Source organism: Bufo bufo, chromosome 3 (genome assembly GCF_905171765.1).
Source record: "Bufo bufo chromosome 3, aBufBuf1.1, whole genome shotgun sequence".
In the NCBI taxonomy this organism is placed as follows: Eukaryota; Metazoa; Chordata; class Amphibia; order Anura; family Bufonidae; genus Bufo; species Bufo bufo.
This window is the reverse complement of record NC_053391.1, coordinates 270,441,129-270,463,031: the sequence shown is the minus strand read 5'-3', so window position 1 is coordinate 270,463,031 and position 21,903 is coordinate 270,441,129. Positions and strand designations below refer to the sequence as shown.

The following is a 21,903-nucleotide window of genomic DNA, read 5'->3' as shown; positions in this document are numbered from 1 at the left end:
GGCTCAGTTTCGTCAGACGGACACCAAAACGCTGCAAGCAAAGCGGAATGGAGACGGAACAGAGGCAAACTGATGCATTCTGAGCGGATCATTTTCCATTCAAAATGCATTAGGGCAAAACTGATCCATTTTGGACCGCTTGTGAGAGCCCTGAACGGATCTCACAAACTGAAAGCCAAAACGCGAGTGTGAAAGTAGCCTAATCCTGAAAAAAAGTCCCTGTGTCTTTTGTCAATAGAAAACTAAAAAATGTTATGGCTCTGTTAAAGTTATGGCTTGGGAATTCTGGAAACGTTTATTAAACTGCATGTAAAGTGTCCCCTAAGGGTGCTAGCACACAATGCAGTTGTGACACAGTTACTGCATACATTCAGAATGTTGTTTTTAATTGTAGGCAGCTGAAATTAACAAAATCATTTAGATTATTTCTACTACGCAGAACACCAGGGTTTAATGAGGATGCTAAACTGGCTAATTTGAAAACTGAGTTGTGAATGCATGTTTGTTGATGCAGCAGCTGTTTTCAACCGCATCACAACTGCGCTATGTGCCAGCCCAGCACCATAAGCAACCTTCTGAGAATTTCCAGAGTGTCCTTTTTTCTACTGTACATCGGAGAGTGATCACTGTAATGTGTTGAGTCAAGTTTCTTAGCCTGCCTCTCCTCTCTCTGCCACAGCCCTTGCTTCCACAAGTGTCTATAATATATTTTACAAAAAAAAAAAGCAAAGCATTTTATTCAGTTTGCTGCCTGTTTGATCTGCATTGATTGCTAACACACCTCCTCTTTTTCATTTGCCTAGCGTGTCCCTGCTGGGTTCTTAAATGCTGGTCAGATAGCAGACACAATACACTTTCAGTACTGCAGCCCCGCTCTCCTCTACCTGCCCAGCGCTTACTACCTAATCGGTGACTTGTCAGGAAGATTGAAGAGCGCGTGGCTGCAGCAATCAGCTCTGACAGCAAGTGTACCTGTCCGTCACTCTGATCACTGGCAGCCACATTGTCCACTGTCTGCCCAGCTCTTGAACTAAACAGGGGAGCGCTAAACAGCTAGTCAAATAGACAGGGAACTTTATTACAAACAATTGTGAAGGCAGTTACCCTCGAAAAGGGACATGAATGCCTTTCTTAAGTGTTACTATATTGTTGTTACTAACTTTCCAGAGGTAGGTTATTGATCCAATGATCTATGCTTATATCACTGAATTATATATTGGCTTCTGCCTCATGGGGGCATCTCAGAAGTAACGTTGAAAAAAGTTCACCCACTTCATTTGATGCAATGTTTTCTATTATTATTCTTCAGGTAAAGTTACACCAGGCAGCTATGGAGTTGCAGTTGACTCCATTCAATGTATTCCTTCGAACAACTCTGGACTTGTTGCAGGAGAAAGATTCTGCCAAAATCTTTACCGAACCTGTTAATCTCAGTGAGGTAACGGCTTTCTATCTTGAATTACTACTAAAATGTGGTTTACAGAACTAACTAGGTTGACATTATGCAACTACCCTTTTTTCTTCAGGTACCAGATTACATGGATTTTGTTGTGCACCCCATGGACTTTTCAACTATGCGCCACAAACTGGAATGTCACCAGTATCCATCCTTTCTAGCTTTTGAGAATGACTTTAATTTAATGGTTTCTAATTGTTTGCGTTACAATTCTCGGGAAACTGTGTTCCACCAAGCTGCTGTACGTCTTCATCACCTGGGCACAGCTATACTGTGTAATGCGAGGCACCAAGCAGAAAGTATTGGATTTGATCCATGCTCACTAATGCATCTTCCAGAGAAGCCTCATGCTGATGACTACTATCGTTTTTCATGGGAAGAGGGTAAGAGGACTACTTTACATGATCCTTCTATAAGAAAGAGGTAGTCGTAGAACATTTCTTTTTTTTTTTACATTTTTGGCAGGTTTTGTTTTTTTATTTGACAGTTCTATAACACTGCAAATTAAAGGGGTTGTGCAGGCCATTTATATTGATGACCTGTCATCAATATGTGATCAGTGGGGTTCCGACACCCCCATAGATCAGCTTTTTAAATGGGAATCAGCACTGCATGTGAGTGCTGTTTAATGTTCATTACACTATTGAGTTGTCTCCTACGCAGTGGCGTAGTGTAATTACAAGTACTTGCTCCATTCAAGTGAATGGAGCGAGCATCGGCAAGGCTTCCAAGACGATAGGCAGTGTAATGAAAAGGATGCAGCGCATGCATGGAGTGCCGTCTCCTCTTCAAACAGCTTGTCGGACCCCTGCTGATCAGATATTGATGACCTGTCCTGACGATAGTTCATCAATATAAATGGCCTGCACAACCCCTTTAACCCCTTAAGGACCGGGCTCATTTTCACCTTAAGGACCAGGCCATTTTTTGGAAATCTGACCAGTGTCACTTTAAGTGCTAATAACTTTAAAACGCTTTGACTTATCCAGGCCATTCTGAGATTGTTTTTTCGTCACATATTGTACTTCATGACACTGGTAAAATGAAGTCAAAAAAATTATTTTTTTTGCACAAAAAAATACCTAATTTACCAAAAATTTGGAAAAATTTGCAAATTTCAAAGTTTCAGTTTCTCTACTTCTGTAATACATAGTAATACCCCAAAAAATTGTGATGACTTTACATTCCCCATATGTCTACTTCATGCTTGAATTGTTTTGGGAATGATATTTTATTTTTTGGGGATGTTATAAGGCTTAGAAGTTTAGAAGCAAATCTTGAAATTTTTCCGAAATTTACAAAAACTCAATTTTTAGGGACCAGTTCAGGTTTGAAGTCACTTTGCGAGGCTTACATAATAGAAACCACCCAAAAATGACCCCATCTAAGAAACTACACCCCTCAAGGTATTCAAAACTGATTTTGCATACATTGTTAACCCTTTAGGTGTTGCACAAGAGTTATTGGCAAATGGGGAGGAAATTTGAGAATTTGATTTTTTTGTCTAATTTTTCATTTTAACCCATTTTTTCCACTAACAAAGCAAGGGTTAACAGCCAAACAAGACAGTATCTTTATTGCCCTGACTCTGCTGTTTACAGAAACACCCAATATGTGGCCGTAAACTACTGTACGGCCTCACAGCGGGGCGTAGAGTGAAAGGTGCGCTGTTTGGTTTTTGGTAGGCTGATTTTTATGGACTGGTTTATTTACACCATGTCCCATTTGAAGCCCCCTGATGCACCCCTAGAGGAGAAACTCCCTAAAAGTGACCCCATCTAAGAAACTACACCCCTCAAGGTATTCAAAACTGATTTTACATACGTCGTTAACACTTTAGGTGTTGCACAAGAGTTATTGGCAAATGGAGATGAAATTTGAGAATTTCATTTTTTTGCCTAATTTTCAATTTTAACCCATTTTTTTCACTAACAAAGCAAGGGTTAACAGCCAAACATGACTGTATCTTTATTGCCCTGACTCTGCCATTTACAGAAACACCCAATATGTGGCCGTAAACTACTGTACGGTCACACAGCGGGGCGTAGAGTGAAAGGTGCGCCGACTGTTTTTTTGACACCATGTCCCATTTGAAGCCCCCCTGATGCACCCCTAGAGTAGAAACTCCATAAAAGTGACCCCATCTAAGAAACTACACCCCTCAAGGTATTCAAAACTGATTTTACAAACTTTGTTAACCCTTTAGGTGTTGCACAAGATTTAATGGAAAATAGAGACACAATTTCAAAATTTCACATTTTTGGCAGATTTTCCATTTTAATATTTTTTTTCCAGTTACAAAGCAAGGGTTAACAGCCAAACAAAACTCATTATTTATGGCCCTGATTCTGTAGTTTACAGAAACACCCCATATGTGGTCGTAAACCGCTGTACGGGCACACGGCAGGGCGCAGAAGGAAAGGAATGCCATACGGTTTTTGGAAGGCAGGTTTTGCTGGACTGTTTTTTTGACACCATGTCCCATTTGAAGCCCCCCTGATGCACCCCTAGAGTAGAAACTCCAGAAAAGTGACCCCATTTTAGAAACTACGGGATAGGGTGGCAGTATTGTTGGTACTAGTTTAGGGTACATATGATTTTTGGTTGCTCTATATTACACTTTTTGTGCGGCAAGGTAACAAGAATTAGCTTTTTTGGCACCGTTTTTTTTTTTTTGTTATTTACAACATTCATCTGACAGGTTAGATCATGTGGTAATTTCATAGAGCAGGTTGTCACGGACGCGGCGATACCTAATATGTATTACATTTTTTTAATTTATGTAAGTTTTACCCAATGATTTCATTTTTAAAACAAAAAAAAGTTTTAGTGTCTCCATAGTCTAAGAGTCATAGTTTTTCAGTTTTTGGGCGATTATCTTAAGTAGGGTCTCATTTTTTGCGGGATGAGATGACGGTTTGATTGCTACAATTTTGGCGTACATGCGACTTTTTTGATCACTTTTATTACCTTTTTTTGGGAAGTAAGGTGAGCAAAATTTCAATTTCATCATAGTTTTTTATTTTTTATTTTTATGGCGTTCACCGTTCGGGTAAAGTAACATGACCGTTTTATAGATCAGGTCGTTACGGACGCGGCGATACCAAACATGTGTAGGGAATGTTATTTTTTTAATTTTTAATCAGTGATAAATGTGTTTTTGGATTTTTACTTTTTTTTCACTTTTTTTCACTTTTTTTTTTACCCAGATCCACTTGGTTCTTGAAGATCCAGTGGGTCTGATGTCTGTATAATACAGTACAGTACAATATATATTGTTCTGTACTGTATTTTACTTACACTGAACAGATCTATGCTTTCAGCACAGATCTGTTCAGCACCATGGACAGCAGGACGCCTGAGAGGCGTCCTGTTGCCATGGGAACCTTCCCCGTCTGCTCAGAACTTCGCAGACGGGGAAGGGTAAGGATGGGATCTGGCGGGGGGCTGTCTGGGAGCTCTCTCCCTCTCCATCGGGGGGCTGCAAAGGCACAGCAGCCCCCCGATCGGAGAGGGAGGGAGCTCCCTCTTACTGTTAACTTTTTCCATACAGCGGTCCGTACGGACCGCTGTATGGAAAGGGTTAAACGGCTGACATCGCATCACCGATGTCAGCCGTTTATACCAGGGTGTCAGCAATGTGCTGGCACCCTGGTATACCCACTCTACACCAACGATTATTCAATGGGAGGCGGGCGGGGGATCGCGATCCCGCCTGCCGCACCGCCCGCCTCCCGCACCGCCCCCACCGCCCGCAACACCCCCCCTGCACCTCCCACCGGGCTAAAATCATTCAGAGGTGCAGGGGGGGGTGATAAAAATATATTTTCGGCACACTAAAGTTTCTGATCGCCGCGGTCAGGGACCGCAGCGATCAGAAACAGCAGAAAGCGCAACAAACCGCAGGTCTGAATTGACCTGCGGTTTGTTGCGATCGCGGACATGGGGGGGTCACGGGACCCCCCCGCGCATTTAGCCGAGGTGCCTGCTCAATGATTTGAGCAGGCACCTTGTTCCGATCACAGCCGGCCGGGCGGCAGTGATCGGAACAACACATGACGTACCGGTACGTCATGTGTCCTTAAGGACTCGGGAAACATGCCGTACCCATACGTCATGTGTCCTTAAGGGGTTAAATACAAATTACAGATCTTCTATAGTAGTCAGCAAAGAGAGAAAGCTCCTTTTTAGATCATTAACCAATAGTATTTAACTGCTGCTGTACAAGAATAATGTTCTCTTTTAGTAATATAGTAGATTGGTAGAATTAGAATAACAGTATGGCAGCTCTATTGTTGATAGAGCTAATAAAAATGCCTACAGAAGAGCATTGCACTTTTCAATGTACTGTGTGATGCTCTAATTGAGTCACTCATCTCCTCTTCCATCTCTGGTCAGAATTAATGATCTAGTAACATAGTACATAAGCCCGAAAAAAGACATTTGTCCATCCAGTTCGGCCTGTCATCCTGCAAGTTGACATGTAGAGAGGTCAGAAAAAATATGCGGCACTCACCGGAATCTTCACAAGATATGCTCTTTATTAGTCCTTCATACAGGACAAGTAGGTATAGTGCTGGGGCGGACAGGCTCCTGCAGGTCAATGGCGGCTACGGACGTTTCGCGCTATAGATTGCGCTTCTTCTGGCCGCACTAATCGTCAGAGCGCAGCATTGCGCCATATATACGCGACGCTCCACAGCCGGCATCATGTGCAGCAGCTGTGCGCCGCCAGTGAATGACGAAAAACACATGACAAAAGGGAACAAGACAAATCACACAGACAAGTGTAAAAAACAAGTGTAAAAACAAACAGGCACAGGTTGGATAGGTCGCGCTAGCACGGCAGCTACACCATATGCAGCAATCATTAATATAGATAATAATAATGTACGGTGCAGCGTTGGGAGGGAAACTGGGCAAAAGGGAGTTAATCCCTTAAAGGGACCTGGGGTTCATTTTGAGAAAGCTGGCTCACTGGGATCTCCTCAAGGGGGACCCGGCTCTAAGCAACCTCTCCAGTCAGCGACCACTGGTCACATTCAGAAAATGCGCAACTCTCAAAGATAAATTGGTGAATAGCGTATTCCGCACGCCACAGGCGGAGACATGGCTCACCGGCAAAAAACCCGCAGGCAATCATAAATGTGGGCACTGCTCCTTTTGCGCACTAAATAATTGTGGCAAGTGGTTACAAATAGGAGGGGTACAGCATGTGGTACGAGATTTCATAACATGCCGGACGCCCTACGTTGTGTACGTCGTTTTCTGTCCATGCAATAGATACTATATCGGTAAAACGATTCGCCCGCTCTTTGAGCGAATACGGGAGCATGTCAGTTCCATTCGTTCAGGTAGAGGATGTCCCCGCCTGATTGAACATGTCAGGGCCGCACATGGTGGCCGTCCGCGTTGTCTTTCCTTTGCGGGAGTGGAACAGGTCCGATCCATCCCTAGGGGAGGGGATCGTCACCGGCTGCTCCTGCAGAGGGAAGCAAGGTGGATCCTTCTCACTAAAGCCACTGGTGCGGCAGGACTGAACGATAGGAACGACATGTCCGTGTTCCTTTAAGAGAGGGATGTCAAATAGCCTATTTGCAGGCGTGAGCCAGCTTTCTCAAAATGAACCCCAGGTCCCTTTAAGGGATTAACTCCCTTTTGCCCAGTTTCCCTCCCAACGCTGCACCGTACATTATTATTATCTATATTAATGATTGCTGCATATGGTGTAGCTGCCGTGCTAGCGCGACCTATCCAACCTGTGCCTGTTTGTTTTTACACTTGTTTTTTACACTTGTCTGTGTGATTTGTCTTGTTCCCTTTTGTCATGTGTTTTTCGTCATTCACTGGCGGCGCACAGCTGCTGCACATGATGCCGGCTGTGGAGCGTCGCGTATATATGGCGCAATGCTGCGCTCTGACGATTAGTGCGGCCAGAAGAAGCGCAATCTATAGCGCGAAACGGCCGTAGCCGCCATTCACCTGCAGGAGCCTGTCCGCCCCAGCACCCTACCTACTTGTCCTGTATGAAGGACTAATAAAGAGCATATCTTGTGAAGATTCCGGTGAGTGCCGCATATTTTTTCTGACCTCTCTACATGCGTACTATCCATACAACCTTTACCTAATGCTGAGCACCACATACGGAGTGTATGTTTTGCTGCGGTGCCGTTATCTGAGTCAGTACAGAGCACCGGCTTGACTTGCCTGATCCTTGCAGTGCCGCTTCGTTCTTTTTCTTGTTCGTACATCCTGCAAGTTGATCCAGAGGAAGGCAAAAAAAAAAAAAAAACCTGTGACGTAGAAGCCAATTTTCCTCACTTTAGGGGAATAAAAAATGTGTTCCCAACTGCAATCAGGCAATCAGAATAACTCCTTGGATCAACGACCCCTCTCTAGTAGCTATAGCCTGTAATATTATTACACTCCAGAAATACATTCAGGCCCCTCTTGAATTCCTTTATTGTACTCACCATCACCACCTCCTCAGGCAGAGAGTTCCATAGTCTCACTGCTCTTACCGTAAAGAATCCTCTTCTATGTTTGTGTACAAACCTTTTTTCCTCCAGACGCAGAGGATGTCCCCTCGTCACAGTCACAGTCCTGGGGATAAATAGATGATGGGATAGATCTCTGTACTGACCCCTGATATATTTATACATAGTAATTAGATCTCCCCTCAGTCGTCTTTTTTCTAAAGTGAATAACCCTAATTTTGATAATCTTTCAGGGTACTGTAGTTGCCCCATTCCAGTTATTACTTTAGTGGCCCTCCTCTGGACCCTCTCCAGCTCTGCTATGTCTGCCTTGTTCACAGGAGCCCAGAACTGTCTGACTAATGATTTGTAAAGTGGTAGGACTATGTTCTCATCACGGGCATCTATGCCCCTCTTGATGCAACCCATTATCTTATTGGCCTTGGCAGCAGCTGCCTGACACTGGTTTTTGCAGCTTAGTTTGCTGTTTATTAAAATTCCTAAATCCTTTTCCATGTCAGTGTTACCGAGTGTTTTACCATTTAGTATGTATGGGTGACTTGCATTATTCCTTCCCATGTGCTAACTTTACATTTGTCAGTGTTAAACCTCATCTGCCCAAGCCTCCAGTCTATCCCGATCGCTCTGTAGTAGTATACTATCCTCTTCAGTGTTAATTACTTTACACAGTTTAGTGTCATCTGCGAAAATTGATATTTTACTATGCAAGCCTTTTACAAGATCATTAACCACTTCCCATCTGGGCCCTTTGCCCCCTTCCTGACCAGGCCAAATTTTGCAAAACGGACATATCTCACTTTATGTGGTAATAACTTTGGAACGCCTTTATTTATCCAAGTCATTCAGAGATTGTTTTCTCGTGACACATTGTACTTCATGATAGTCATAAATTTGAGTCAAAATATTTCACCTTTATTTATGAAAAAATCCCAAATTTACCCAAAAATTTAAAAAAAATCGCAATTTTCTAAATTTCAATTTCTCTGCTTTTAAAACAGAAAGTGATACCTCATAAAATATTTATTATTTAACATTCCCCATATGTCTACTTTATGTTGGCATCATTTTGGAAATGTCATTTTATTTTTTTAGGACGTTAGAAGGCTTAGAAGTTTAGAAGCAATTCTTCAAATTTTTAAGTAAATTGCCAAAACCCACTTTATAAGGACCAGTTCAGGTCTGAAGTCACTTTGTGGGGCCTACATAGTGGATACCCCCATAAATGACCCCATTGTAGAAACTACACCCCTCAAGGTATTCAAAACCGATTTTACAAACTTTGTTAACCCTTTAGGCGTTCCACAAGAATTAAAGGAAAATGGAGATCAAATTTTTAAATTTCACTTTTTTGGCAGATTTTCCATTTTAATCAATTTTTTTCTCTAACACATCGATGGTTAACAGCCAAACAAAACTCAATATTTATTACCCAGATTCTGCGGTTTACAGAAACACCCCACATGTGGTCGTAAACTGCTGTATGGGCACACGGCAGGGCGCAGAAGGAAAGGAACTCCACATGGTTTTTAGATGCCATGTCCCATTTGAAGCCCCCTGATGCACCCTTACAGTAGAAACTCCCAAGAAGTGACCCCATTTTGGAAACTAGGGGATAAGGTGCCAGTTTTATTAGTACTATTTTTGGGTACATATGATTTTTTGATCATTCAATATAACACTTTATGGGGCAAGGTGACCAAAAAATTGGTTGTTTTAGCACAGTTTCTATTTATTTATTTTTACAGCGTTCACCTGAGGGGTTCAGTCAAGTGACATTTTTATAGAGCAGATTGTTACGGACGTGGCGATACCTAATATGTATACTTTTTCTCATTTATTAAAGTTTTACACAATAATAGCATTTTTGAAACCAAAAAATTATGTTTTAATGTGTCCATGTTCTGAGAGCTATAGTTTTTTTATTTTTTGAGAGATTTTCTTATGTAGGGGCTCATTTTTTGCGGGATGAGGTGACGGTTTTATTGGTACCATTTTGTGGGACATACGCATTTTTGATCACTTGGTGTTGCACCTTTTGTGATGCAAGGTGACAAAAATTGCTTGTTTTGACACAGTTTTTTTTTTTTTTTTTTTTACGGTGTTCACCCGAGGGGTTAGGTCATGTGATATTTTTATAGAGCTGGTTTTTACGGACGCGGCAATACCTAATATGTATACTTTTTTTTATTTGTTTCACTTTAACACAATAATAGCATTTTTGAAACCAAAAAAATTATGTTTTAGTGTCTCCATGTTCTAAGAGCTATAGTTTTTTTATTTTTTGAGAGATTTTCTTATGTAGGGGCTCATTTTTTGCGGGATGAGGTGACGGTTTTATTGGTACCATTTTGTGGGACATACGCGTTTTTGATCACTTGGTGTTGCACCTTTTGTGATGCAAGGTGACAAAAATTGCTTGTTTTGACACAGTTTTTTTTATTTATTTTTTACGGTGTTCATCTGAGGGGTTAGGTCATGTGATATTTTTATAGAGCTGGTTTTTACGGACGCGGCAATACTAAATATGTCTATTTTACTTTATTTATTCTATTTTAATTTTTTTTTTTTTATTCCTAACTTGGGAACTTTTTTTTTTTTTACATGTGAAACTTTATTTTATTTTATTTTTTCAACCCTTTATTTTTTTTATTTTTTTTTACACTTTTCGTCCCCCATAAGGTCATACAAGACCTCTGGGGGACATTTGCTTCACTTTTTCTTTTATTTTTCACAGTTGATTTCTCCTGTAACTGGGGCTGAGATAGTAGCCCCAGTTACAGGACAAATGCACCCCTATAGAGGCTGTACAGCAGCAATCTAGCGCTGTACAGCCTCACAGCAGGGCTGATCGAGGTCTCTGAGAGACCTCACACAGCTCCTGCACACTCCGGTCACGGCGGTCACATGACCGCCGGGCCGGAACAGGAAGCGCACAGCGCTTCCTGCTCTGCAGACACAGCGCTCGGTGAGCGCTGTGTCTGCAGCGATCGTGAAGGCAGGGACACCTGGGCACTGTCCCTGCCTTGTCTTAGGGTTGCCCTGCTGTCACTGACAGCGGGCAACCCGATCAGCAGCTGCACGATTAGCGTGCAGCTGCTATTTCTGACAGGACGTTTTAAAACGTGCTGTCAGAAATAGACGTCCACCCATAGGACGTTTATATCCTATGGGCGGACGTGAGGCGGTTAATAAATATATCTGAATGAGAAAGCCATGCTTTTGTGCTAAGAGTTCAAAAATGGAGAAAGTTAGAGCCAGGGTAGGAAGTAGAATACACTGAGTGACTTTAGAAAATATTTTCAGAAAACCATCCGCCCATTTTTATAAAAATAAAAATTATTCACGTATAGCCTGTTAATATGTCATAAAAATGTTGGTGTTCATGCCTCTTCAAGAATGTTATGGAAGAATAATAAAGGGGTTTTCCGAGACATTATAATATTATATTCTGAGGATAGGTATCTGTATCAGTATCTGATCAGTGAGGGTCCAACACCTGGGACCCCCGCCTATCAGCTGTTTGAGAAGGCAGTGCCGAGACCTTCTCACAGCTTCTCCGTGGCCAGCGATGACACGTTCATTGGTCATGTGGCCTTGGAGCAGCTCAACCCCATAGAAGTGAATGGGGCTGCGCACAATACCAAGCATAGCCACTATACAATGTACGGCACTGTGCTTGATAAGCTATGAGAAGGCAGCGGCACTCACAGGGGTGCGGTTGCCTTCTCAAACAACTGAGTGTTGGGGATCATCAGACACCCACGATCCTAAGGATAGATCATCAGTTAGAAAAGCCTTTTAATAATTATTTTAATGTGTTCTTAGAGACGATTTACAGCTTAATAACCAAGCCATAGAAGAATCTGCTAGTATCTTTCTATAATACTAGTTTTTGGTTCTGATTTATGGTCCGTGGGGGGAATGGTGTATAAATTGCTAATAATTTAAAGGGAAGCTTTCTCCCAAGTCCAAATAAATAAATCACTGGCCAATCTAAAGCAATCTACTACAAAAAAAACAATTCGGCCAGATTTTCTGTATCTTTGTATTGATATATTTGCATATAATAATTAAGTCAGTAGACATTTTTCCCATTTTCCAAGTTTTGATAATCTTTCTGGGTCCTGAAATCCACCCATTTCTTTAAAGGGGTTGTTCGCTTTTTTAATATTGATGACCTATTCACAGTACAACCAGCACCCCTGCCATTCAGCTGTTTGAAGTGAAGGATGCTCTTGTGCGAGTGCTGCCTTCCCATCACTGTTTGCCTGCTCGCCGTTGACATTGCAGAGGTGAACAGGTGTAATTACAAATAAGCCGTGCCATTCACTTCTATTGGACGGCTCCGTCCTATTCAAGCATATAGGAAGTTTATAGGAATATTAAAAAAGCAGACAACCCATTTGAAGGGGTTGTCCAGCTTAGGAACCTAAACAAAACCTAAAAAAAAAAGTCAACTGTCCACGGTCCTGTCCTGCTTCCACAATTACCCTGTTCCCGGCCACTTCCGGTCCCTGCAGGACCAGTGAGTGGCTTGGTCCCGTGACTGCTTTGACGAATCATAGGCCTCAGTGGTCACATCTGCCTGGACGGCACATCACAGAAGTATCTGACAATCCCTTCAATACTTACTAATGCCTAAATTTAGATCAAGGACTTGCTATGTGATTAATTTGGCATATACTGCCTTATGTTGTACTCTTTTGCTTTTATGTACCTCTTGTGTGGTGTGCTTGAGACCATTTTTTGTGTGCATGCTATTAAGAAATCTGGTGCATTTTTAGCTGCTTTTATAGATAGAGTTTTGAAAAGTGTCAAGCGGCTGCCATATCAATTTAGAGGCCGTTTTAGACATAATAATTGGAAAAACTTGACTCTTTTCTGAGATCTTCTCTGGATTTATTCAATTTCCCTTTTCTTCTTCATCTGTCCCACAACTAATGATAGCTTTTTCCAGCTAGTCTATAGAGTTGCTGCCAAGGCCCTTTTTCTTTTCCACCACCTTCCCTATATACTTTTCACCTACCACACAAACTCTAAAACCTACTTCTACCCTCAGTGCTGTGCCTTTTGCTGCCTCATTTACTGTACCTGGTGTGTTGCAAAATGCCTCTAAATACTGTACTTCACAAATAAATAGCCAAAAATAACAGTGCCAGATAGACAGTGGCCCCCGAAATAAGATGCGCTAGGCCTAGACATTAATAGTGCCTCATACAGTAATAGAGTCTAACTGGTGCTTCACACAGTAAAAGTGCCTTCCTTTGTGATCCACACAATAATACTGCACCCGTAGTGCTCCTCTTATTACTCCCATAGCAATAATATTTCCCTTTGTGCCACACATAGTAACAATACCTCACTAAAAGCTCTTTTAGCTACTTTCATACTAGCGTTTTACAGGATCTGGCAGGGTTCAACAAAAACGCTTCCGTTACTGATAATACAACCATCTGTATCTGTTATGAACGGATCCGGTTGTATTATCTTTAACATAGCCAAGGCAGATCCGTCATGAACACCATTGAAAGTCAATAGGGGACGGATCCGTTTCCTATTGTGTGAGAGTTAAACGGATCCGTTCCCATTGACTTGCATTGTTCCGCATTCCATGACGGAAGGAAAATTGCAGCTTGCTGCGGTTTGCTCTCCGGTCTGAGAACGCAACTAAACGGAACGGAATGCTTTTTAGAGCATTTTCATTCTGTTCAGTTATGTTTTGTCCCCATTGACAATGAAAGGGGACAAAACGGAAGCGTTTTTCTCCGGTATTGAGATCCTCTACCGGCTCTCAATACCGGAAAATAGAAGCACTAGTGTGACAGTAGCCTCATAAGGGCTGATAATTGGGTCAATTTTCAGGTATGAGCTTTTGTAGAAACACTTGTTCCTGATAATTTGCCAATGTAAAGGTGCCAGAAATCAACAGATGAATGAGCAAACATTCTTTGTGTGATTGTGTCTTTCAGCTGGTACTAAAAATAATAGTTTCTGTGCAGTAGGTTGTTCCGTGTAAACCAGGATCTGCTGCCTAAAAACAATGATTCTTTAAGGGAATCAGCAGAGTATGGTAGAGTATTGCTACAAGTAAATACAGCTCTTTCCTCCTCTGTTGATCAGGCAATTATTAGGAACAAATGGTTAATTCCTATAATTGCCTTTAACAACAGTCTGTGTAAAAGGACAATTGCAGTTTTGCTGTGCAATGCATTAGGTTTGTGATGTATATTTAGTGTGTAAAAAGGAAAAGCTCCAAAAGTGCATTGTAAACATGTCTTTAGGGTTACATTGGTCCACCAGAAGCCAAAGAGTGTCCTTTGGGAATTAACCATACATCAATAGTCCGTATTGGAAAAATGGTATAGAAGACTATACTCTTGCAGACTAAGGTACTCGGTATCCCTAAATAAATTTAAAGTGTATCTAAACGTACAAATTAACTTTATTGAAACCTACTCTAAATGTGACTAAATGATTTTTTGTAATATGCTTTAGTGGTTATTTTCAAATTTCTTATCAAAATAGGAGTCCAAAATTCAGGTTCCTATTGCGCTCTAGAATCCATGCTCCTGTACACTGCTGTGTATGGGAGTACAGATTCACTGAGGCAGCACTGAGCGCTGTACAGGCAGGAGCTCATTAGCACATCACTGCTCCTGCCTGTACCTGTGCTGCTCTTCTAAAGTCTGACATAGCCCATCTATGCAAGGCTTTAGGATAGCAGCTCTGGTACAAGCTATGGAGCTCCTGTCTGTTAAGCACTAAGTGCGGGCTCAGTGAATCCATACTCCCATACACAGCACAGCAGTGTACGAGAGTACGGATTATAAAGCACCATCTGGACTTCAGGCGCCTATTTCACTAAGAAGAGTAAAAAAAATAAAAAAAATAAAGCATATTGCAAAAATTAATTTAGTCACATTTTAGAGCAGAGTTCAATAAAGTTACCAGTAATTTGTAAATTTAGGTACACTGTAAACTAATATAGGCAAATACAGACTTTGGACACAGAACATCTCACACTCTCCTCTAAAGAAGCAAGGTCCATTCTCTGGCTTCAGGAACTGCACATACCTGGTCATATCACGTAACTGTATCTGTGCGGGTCCCATTGGTAACGGTGACAAAGTTAGAGGTAGGTGGAGGGTCCTTTTAGATTGATTTCAGGGATTTAAGTTGCAAACTTAGGGCAATGACCTCAAATGTAGTATTTTCTGAAACACTACCTGTACCTCAAGCCACGCAAGAAACAAATGGGTCAAGAACTAGTGTAGGAAAAAGGGTTTGGGTTCTTGGAGAATTTTGCCGTGTCTGGGGGAGGTGCAGCTGTTTTGGAGGAAGATAATAGCTAGAATTTTAGAAGAGTCTTTAAACTAGGGACTTTTCGGGGGGGGGGGGGGGGTTAATTACATTATAGAAGGGGGAAAATAAAGCAAATAGTGACCGGGTTAAGTAGTAGAATCGGGGGTTGAATGGAGTGAGGGATTAAAACAGTTAATAAGGAAAGGTGTAGGGTAAAAAGTATCCAAAAACCTCTTAATTGTATGTATATTAATGCAGGAGCCAGACCAATGAGATTGGCGAACTTGAATTAGTAATGTCTCTGGAGGACTATTACATGGTGGGAATCATCAAGGCACGGCTGAATGATAGCTATGACTGGGCAGTGAACATACAAGTTACAGTCTGTTTGTTTATAAAGGATCGTAAAAACCAGAAAGGGGGAAATCCCAGGCTCCTTTAAGATATAAGTAAGGGTAATGAACATGTGCAGTGACTGTGGGTTTCTACATGAAGGGAAAAACAATAATAAAATACTGATAGGGGTTTGTTGTAAGCCGCCTTATATAATAGTCCCAAAAAAATCTACTACTAAGGAAAATGGATTAGGAGGCAAACCATAATGAGGTAGTTTTCATCGGGGACTTCAACTTCCCAGATATAGATTGGAAAACTGAAACCTTCGGATCTTATAAAGGAAACAGATTCTTAGCAATAACTAAAGACAATTACCTTTCCCAACCAGTACAGGATCGGACTTGGGGGAAGGCCATACTGAACAGTATTAACCAATAGACGAGACAGAACAACAGAAGTGCGGTTTGGGGGTCATCTGGGAAATGGTGACCATAATATAATAAACTTCCAATTGTCATTTTTAATAGGGTTTTTTGTCAGCGAAGCACAAAAACTAGACCAATAGCCTCACTAACAGTGTCCTCTAAAAAAAAATACTGACACAAAATGGGAAATTTTCATTGTGAGAGGTAAATATCTTACAGCAGGCATGGCCAACCTGAGGCTCTCCCTCTGTTGCAAAACTAAAACTCCCAGCATGTTCACACTGCCTACAGCTTTCAGCCTAAAGCAGGACATGGTGGGAGTTGTAGTTTTAGAACAGCTGGAAAGCCGCAGTTTGTCCATCCCTGCCTTACAGGAATAAAAGAGTTAGGAACAGGAATATCATATTATTTGCTTTATAAGATGTACTTTGAAATGTCAGTGAATCTTATAAAAGGCATACTAGTGATCGCTTCCATTATGGAAGCGCTCACTAGTATTCAGTAGGTGCAGGGAGCCAGGAGTGAGGCACTGCCGGTACTCCTCCTCCCTGGGGCCAAGCTGCACTGCCCTGACTACGTACAGCGTCAGGATGTAGTGCACGCACTAGGACCTGACGCTGCACGCTGTCAGGTCACAGTGCCGCACATGCCTAGAGAAGATGCAGGGAAGAGCTCCAGACCGGCGGAGCAGGAGAGGTAAGTGAACGTTTATTTTTAGGTCTGACACGGGGGTCTGGCGTGGAGGTCTGAAGGGGGTCTGATCTTGATCTGAGGTCTGATATGGGGGTGTGATCTGATGTCCTGATATTGGGGGTAAGATCTGAGGATCTGGTATGGGGGTCTGATGGTAGGTCCGTTTATGGGGGTGTGATCTGATTTGAGGATCTGCCAATCTAATTTGAAGTCTGATGAAAAATATATATTTTTATTTTTCTCCTCTAAAGCCTGGGGTGTATATTCTCATCACGTGTGTTTTATAAAGCAAATACAGTAAATAGAAATGTGCAGAGGGCAATACATAACAAAAATAAAGTATTTAAATTACTAAACCAGAAAGGTGTTGAAAAAATTGAATATGTAAAAGACAGATAACAGCAGCCAAGCAGGAGACAGAGAGGTTCATTGCCAAAGAGAGTAAAACTATCCTGAAAATGTTCTTCAATTATACAAATGGTAAAAAGGTTAAACCTGAAAGTTTTGTCCCCTAAAAGAGTGTTGAGGGAGGGGTTGTAACTGGCGATGAGGAGAAAGTGGATTTATTATTATTATTTTTCTATCCACTGTATTCACTGAGGAAAATGAAATGTCAGATTAAATGCAGAATGTGAAAGTAAACTCCCCATTAACTGTGGCCTGTCTGACCCAGGAAGAAGTGACACAGCATCATTAAGTAATGAACTACCAGACTGGGCAAAAAATGGTCAAGGTGCTCACTCCACGGCACACCCGCTGCCAAATAAATATAATGTATAAAAAAAAATACAGATTGGTAGTTTGGAGGGCACTCTACTATCTGGTTCAGCATGGAGACAGAAGTATATTACATAGTTACATAGTTAATACGGTTGAAAAAAGACATAAGACTATCAAGTTCAACCAAGGGATAGGTGGGGATGCGAATCCTAGAAGGCATGGAGACTCAGATTTCTACACGTTTTCCATAAGCATTGATGTTTTTTACTTTTAAGAATTCGTCTAAACCCTTTTTTAAAACTGACCACTGTTCCTGCTGTGACCATGTCCTGAGGAAGTCTATTCCACAGATTCACAGTTCTTACATTAAAGAAGCTTTGACGCTTCTGGAGACTGAACTTTTTTCTCTCCAATCGGAGGCAGTGCCCCCTTGTCTTCTGAGGGCATTTTACATGGAACAGTTTTTCACCGTATTTTTTGTATGGCCCATTTTTTATCTTTGTATAGGTTAATCATGTACCCCCTTAGACGTCTCTTCTCAAGACTAAATAAATTCAATTCTTTTAATCTTTCTTAATAACTAAGACCCTCCATGCCCCTCTCCTTTGTACTTTTTCCAGCTGTAGTGCTTCCTTTCTATGACTGGTGCCAAGAACTGAACTGCATATTCCAGATGAGGCTGCACCAACGCTTTGTAAAGTAGTAATATTACATCCCTGCCCCGCGAGTCCATGCTTTGTTTAATGCATGACAATATCCTGGTAGCCTTAGAAGCAGCTGATTGATATTGTATGCTGTAATTTAATTTAACATCCACAAGGACACCCAAATCTTTCTCTATAAGTGACTCTCCCAGTGTTACATCACCTAGGACATATGAAGCACAGAGATTATTAATACCATAGCTTTACATTTGAATGAAGTAATTGGAGGGCACTCAAATATCTGACTACATTCAAGGCAGGATATCAATAATCCTAATTTATTCACATAAAACTAATGTATTGGCATAAAACTCATAAAATATACATACATATAATATAAAACATAAATGTATACATACGTATGTCCATGTAGTAATACTCAGTCAGTCCTATGACCATGTATCCTCTCCAGGTCGGCGTCAATCGTAAATGTCTACGCTAAATATATTCGCCTGATGGCGCTTGAGTCACTTATGATTGTCCGCACTAGATCACCCGTTCAGGCGTCTGCATGCAATAGGAATCACTGGTATAATCTTTTCAAATAAGCCTCATAGGGCAGAGTACTTTACCCCGCTTTTGTTCCTGTGGGCTCATCCAGCAGCAGCCGCTTAAACTCACCCGGCGTCCCGAGCGGTTAGCAGGTCTCAAACGTGGCGTCCCACGTGACCTAGCTGTGTCTCACGTATTACACACTGCTCTGTGAAAGGCTGGTGATGCGCTGGGTCCGTACCGTATGTTGATCTTTATATCAGATGTCGTTTCACAGGGGGTCCGAGGGGTAGGATGCCCGATGCTGTTGGCACCTCAATATTCCATAGTGGAGTCCTGTGCTGTCATGAACCGTACGCGTTTCGGGGATCAAGCCCGTTCCTCAGCAGCAATGACAGCTACTAGAATCACTTATCCTTAAATATCCTCCTTGTAGCAAAGCATTCTGGAACTTTGGTCACATTAGGCACCTGATCTGAATCAACTCCTTTACAATCAAACAAATTATTCAACATACTTTACAAAAAGGGGTCACATATCCTCACTTGGACTTCCTAATCGCTTTGTATGTCAAAAAACGCACCTATGTTTTCTGTGCGTCCCTTGTCACAACTGCATCCCTAGTAGATTCTGTTTGATCACTCATTATTAACTGGACAATGTATCAGACAACACATGAAAATTAACACATGAAATACTTCAGTCACTCATTTAAAAACGTATTAAATTCTACTTAGGCCAATTAAAACACAAAATTATACATTCATTTCGAAAAAACGCATGATATTTACAAAAAACGCATGGTGTATAAAAAGAAAAAAAGAAAAAAAAATGCACTTGAGTTTTCTATGCGTTTTTTATCAAAAAATTCCCCTTGAGTGTTTGCATACTTGGTCACTGCTTATGGTCGATGTACTACATGAAAAATATATAAAAAATGTAAAAATATAAATATAATTTTTTTTTTTTTTTTAAACCATGCATGTATTTCATAAACTTCATAAAAGCGCATCAATCTCTAATTGGGAACATGATACATTCTTCTCAAGCTGTAGTTCAGAAGTATCCGAGGTGCGGTCAGGCGGAGAGAGGGGATCCAAGTGCTGATAGAAAGCCAGACTTGTATCCCATGTCTCCACCCGACAGCACCCAGTCTCCAAATCCCCTGTATATTTATAGGAACCCGAATAGCTCCATTTCAGCATTTAAACCTTTTGGGGCTAACGTATCGAACTCAAAAATCCTCCGGGACTCCTGTCTAGACATACGAGTAATAAGATTTCCACCTCTTTTTGGATGGTATACCTTCTCAATAGCTGTAAAACGAAGGGAGGTTGGATCACAGTTATGGAAAATCTTAAAATGTTTAGAAAGTGAGTGTAACTCATCCCCCTTCAGGATCTTCAACACATGTTCCCTCACTGTCTTTTTCAAGGGCCTTTTTCGTTCTGCCTACATATTGTTTTTGGCATGAGCATTCTAGGAGATAAATCACATTCTGAGAATCACATGTTAAAGTGTCCCTAATCTCAACCTCAAACTCATTATGGGAGGATTTTACTTTTGTTGTTTTTTTAGGAAATGAAGTATTTTTACAGTTTAGGCACCTCCCACACCTAAAAAACCCTTTTGGTGTCATCCACAAGGAGCCAGTTGGAGTCTTATGTTGTTTAGTAGTAGGGGCTATTTTTGATGCTAAATTGTTGGCTTTGGTGTATGTTATACGTGGGGATTCTGTGAGGAAAGGCCCAAGGAGTTTATCCCCAAGTAGAAAGTGCCAATATTTTCTGACTATTCTCTCCACTTGTTTGTGTTGTACGTGGAACGGTAGAATAAGTCTTGATACTTCTTCTTGAGTCTTATCCTCCTTTGGTTTGAAAAAAAGAGTCCCTTTCCATTCCCCTTACTTTATTTATAGCCTCCATAACCACCGTAGACGGATATTCCCTTTCTAGAAATTGGTCCCTTAGTGCTAGGGCCTCCACTTCAAATTGGTCTCCATGAGTACAGTTACGTCTCAACCTCCTAAATTGACTAACGGGTATGTTGGTCAGCCATCTTGGCAGGTGGCAGCTCGAAAACCTGATATAGCTGTTCCTGGCGACCGCTTTGAAGTGGGTGCTACAAATAATCCGGGGCCCCTCTACTTTAAGATTAATATCCAAAAACGTTGCCTCTCTGTATCTTATATCTGGAGTGAACTTTAAGTTCCTGTCATTCTGATTGATGTCTGTTAAAAACTTATTTAAAGAATCATTGTCTCCCTGCCAAATAAAAAACACGTCGTCAATGTAACGACGCCAGAGCACCAGACTCGTCCCCAGCCTGGGACTGATGACGTCATCTTCCCATTGCGCCAAAAATAGATTGGCATAACTGGGGGCGAATCTGGTGCCCATGGCGGTACCTGTGAGCTGTAAAAAGAATTCATCCTCAAACATGAAATAATTATGCGACAGAATGAATTGTACTGCTTTCAATATAAAGCCAATCTGTACTTCTTCCAACCCACTGTTCTTTTTGAGTTGACTATTCAAGGCTTCAAGGCCCTTAGTGTGTTCAATGATGGTATACAATGAACTGACATCTAAGGTGCCCATAATCCAGTTTTCCTCCTATTCTAACAGTTCTATAGTTTTAATTATGTCTGTTGTATCTTTAATATATGATGGGACCTTTTTGACCACTGGTTGAAGCCACTCATCTATATATTTTGATAAATTGTCCGAAAGGGATTCAATCCCTGATACAATCGGCCTGCCGGGACAGGAAATTAAATCCTTGTGAATCTTGGGAATACTGTAAAAGGCCGGAATCCTCTTCTCTGTACCCAAGATAAACCGAGCCTCCCGTTCTAATAGGAGGCCTCCCTCAACTCCCTTACGGCTTAATTTGGTTAGTATCTGGAAAAAGTCATCTGTTGGATCCTTTCTCAGTCTTTTGTATGTGACATCATCATTCAGCTGCCTAAGGCACTCGGCCCTGTACGCCTCTGTGTCCAAAATCACCACTGCTCCACCTTTGTCCGCAGGGCGCACAGTAACATCATGTGCCTTCTGCAGCTGTTGGATCGCTTCAATCTCTTTCTTGCTAAGATTGTTTCTATTTCTCTGCTTTATTTGTCTCAATTCTCTTTCTACATTAGCCCTGAAGGCTATCATCTTGTCACCCACTTCCTGCCTGGGATATCTCTTAGATCTCTCTCTCAAAGTAGTATGTGGGTATTTTTCCAGACTAATATCCACCGTATTCTGTGGGCTAACAGGGTTTTTCCAAAA

The 21,903-nt window shown here is 41.5% G+C and overlaps 1 protein-coding gene across 8 annotated transcripts in view; it reads left to right on the top strand.

Annotated features, from left to right (window-relative positions):
- The window catches only part of BRPF3 (bromodomain and PHD finger containing 3), a 292,941-nt gene that overhangs the window by 191,219 nt on the left and 79,819 nt on the right, over positions 1–21,903 (top strand). For all 8 annotated transcript variants that reach the window (XM_040424140.1, XM_040424143.1, XM_040424138.1 and 5 more), the window contains 2 exons: positions 1,310–1,438; positions 1,527–1,839. In XM_040424140.1, the coding sequence (XP_040280074.1) occupies positions 1,310–1,438; positions 1,527–1,839 (442 nt within the window). The remainder of the gene's footprint in view (positions 1–1,309; positions 1,439–1,526; positions 1,840–21,903) is intronic.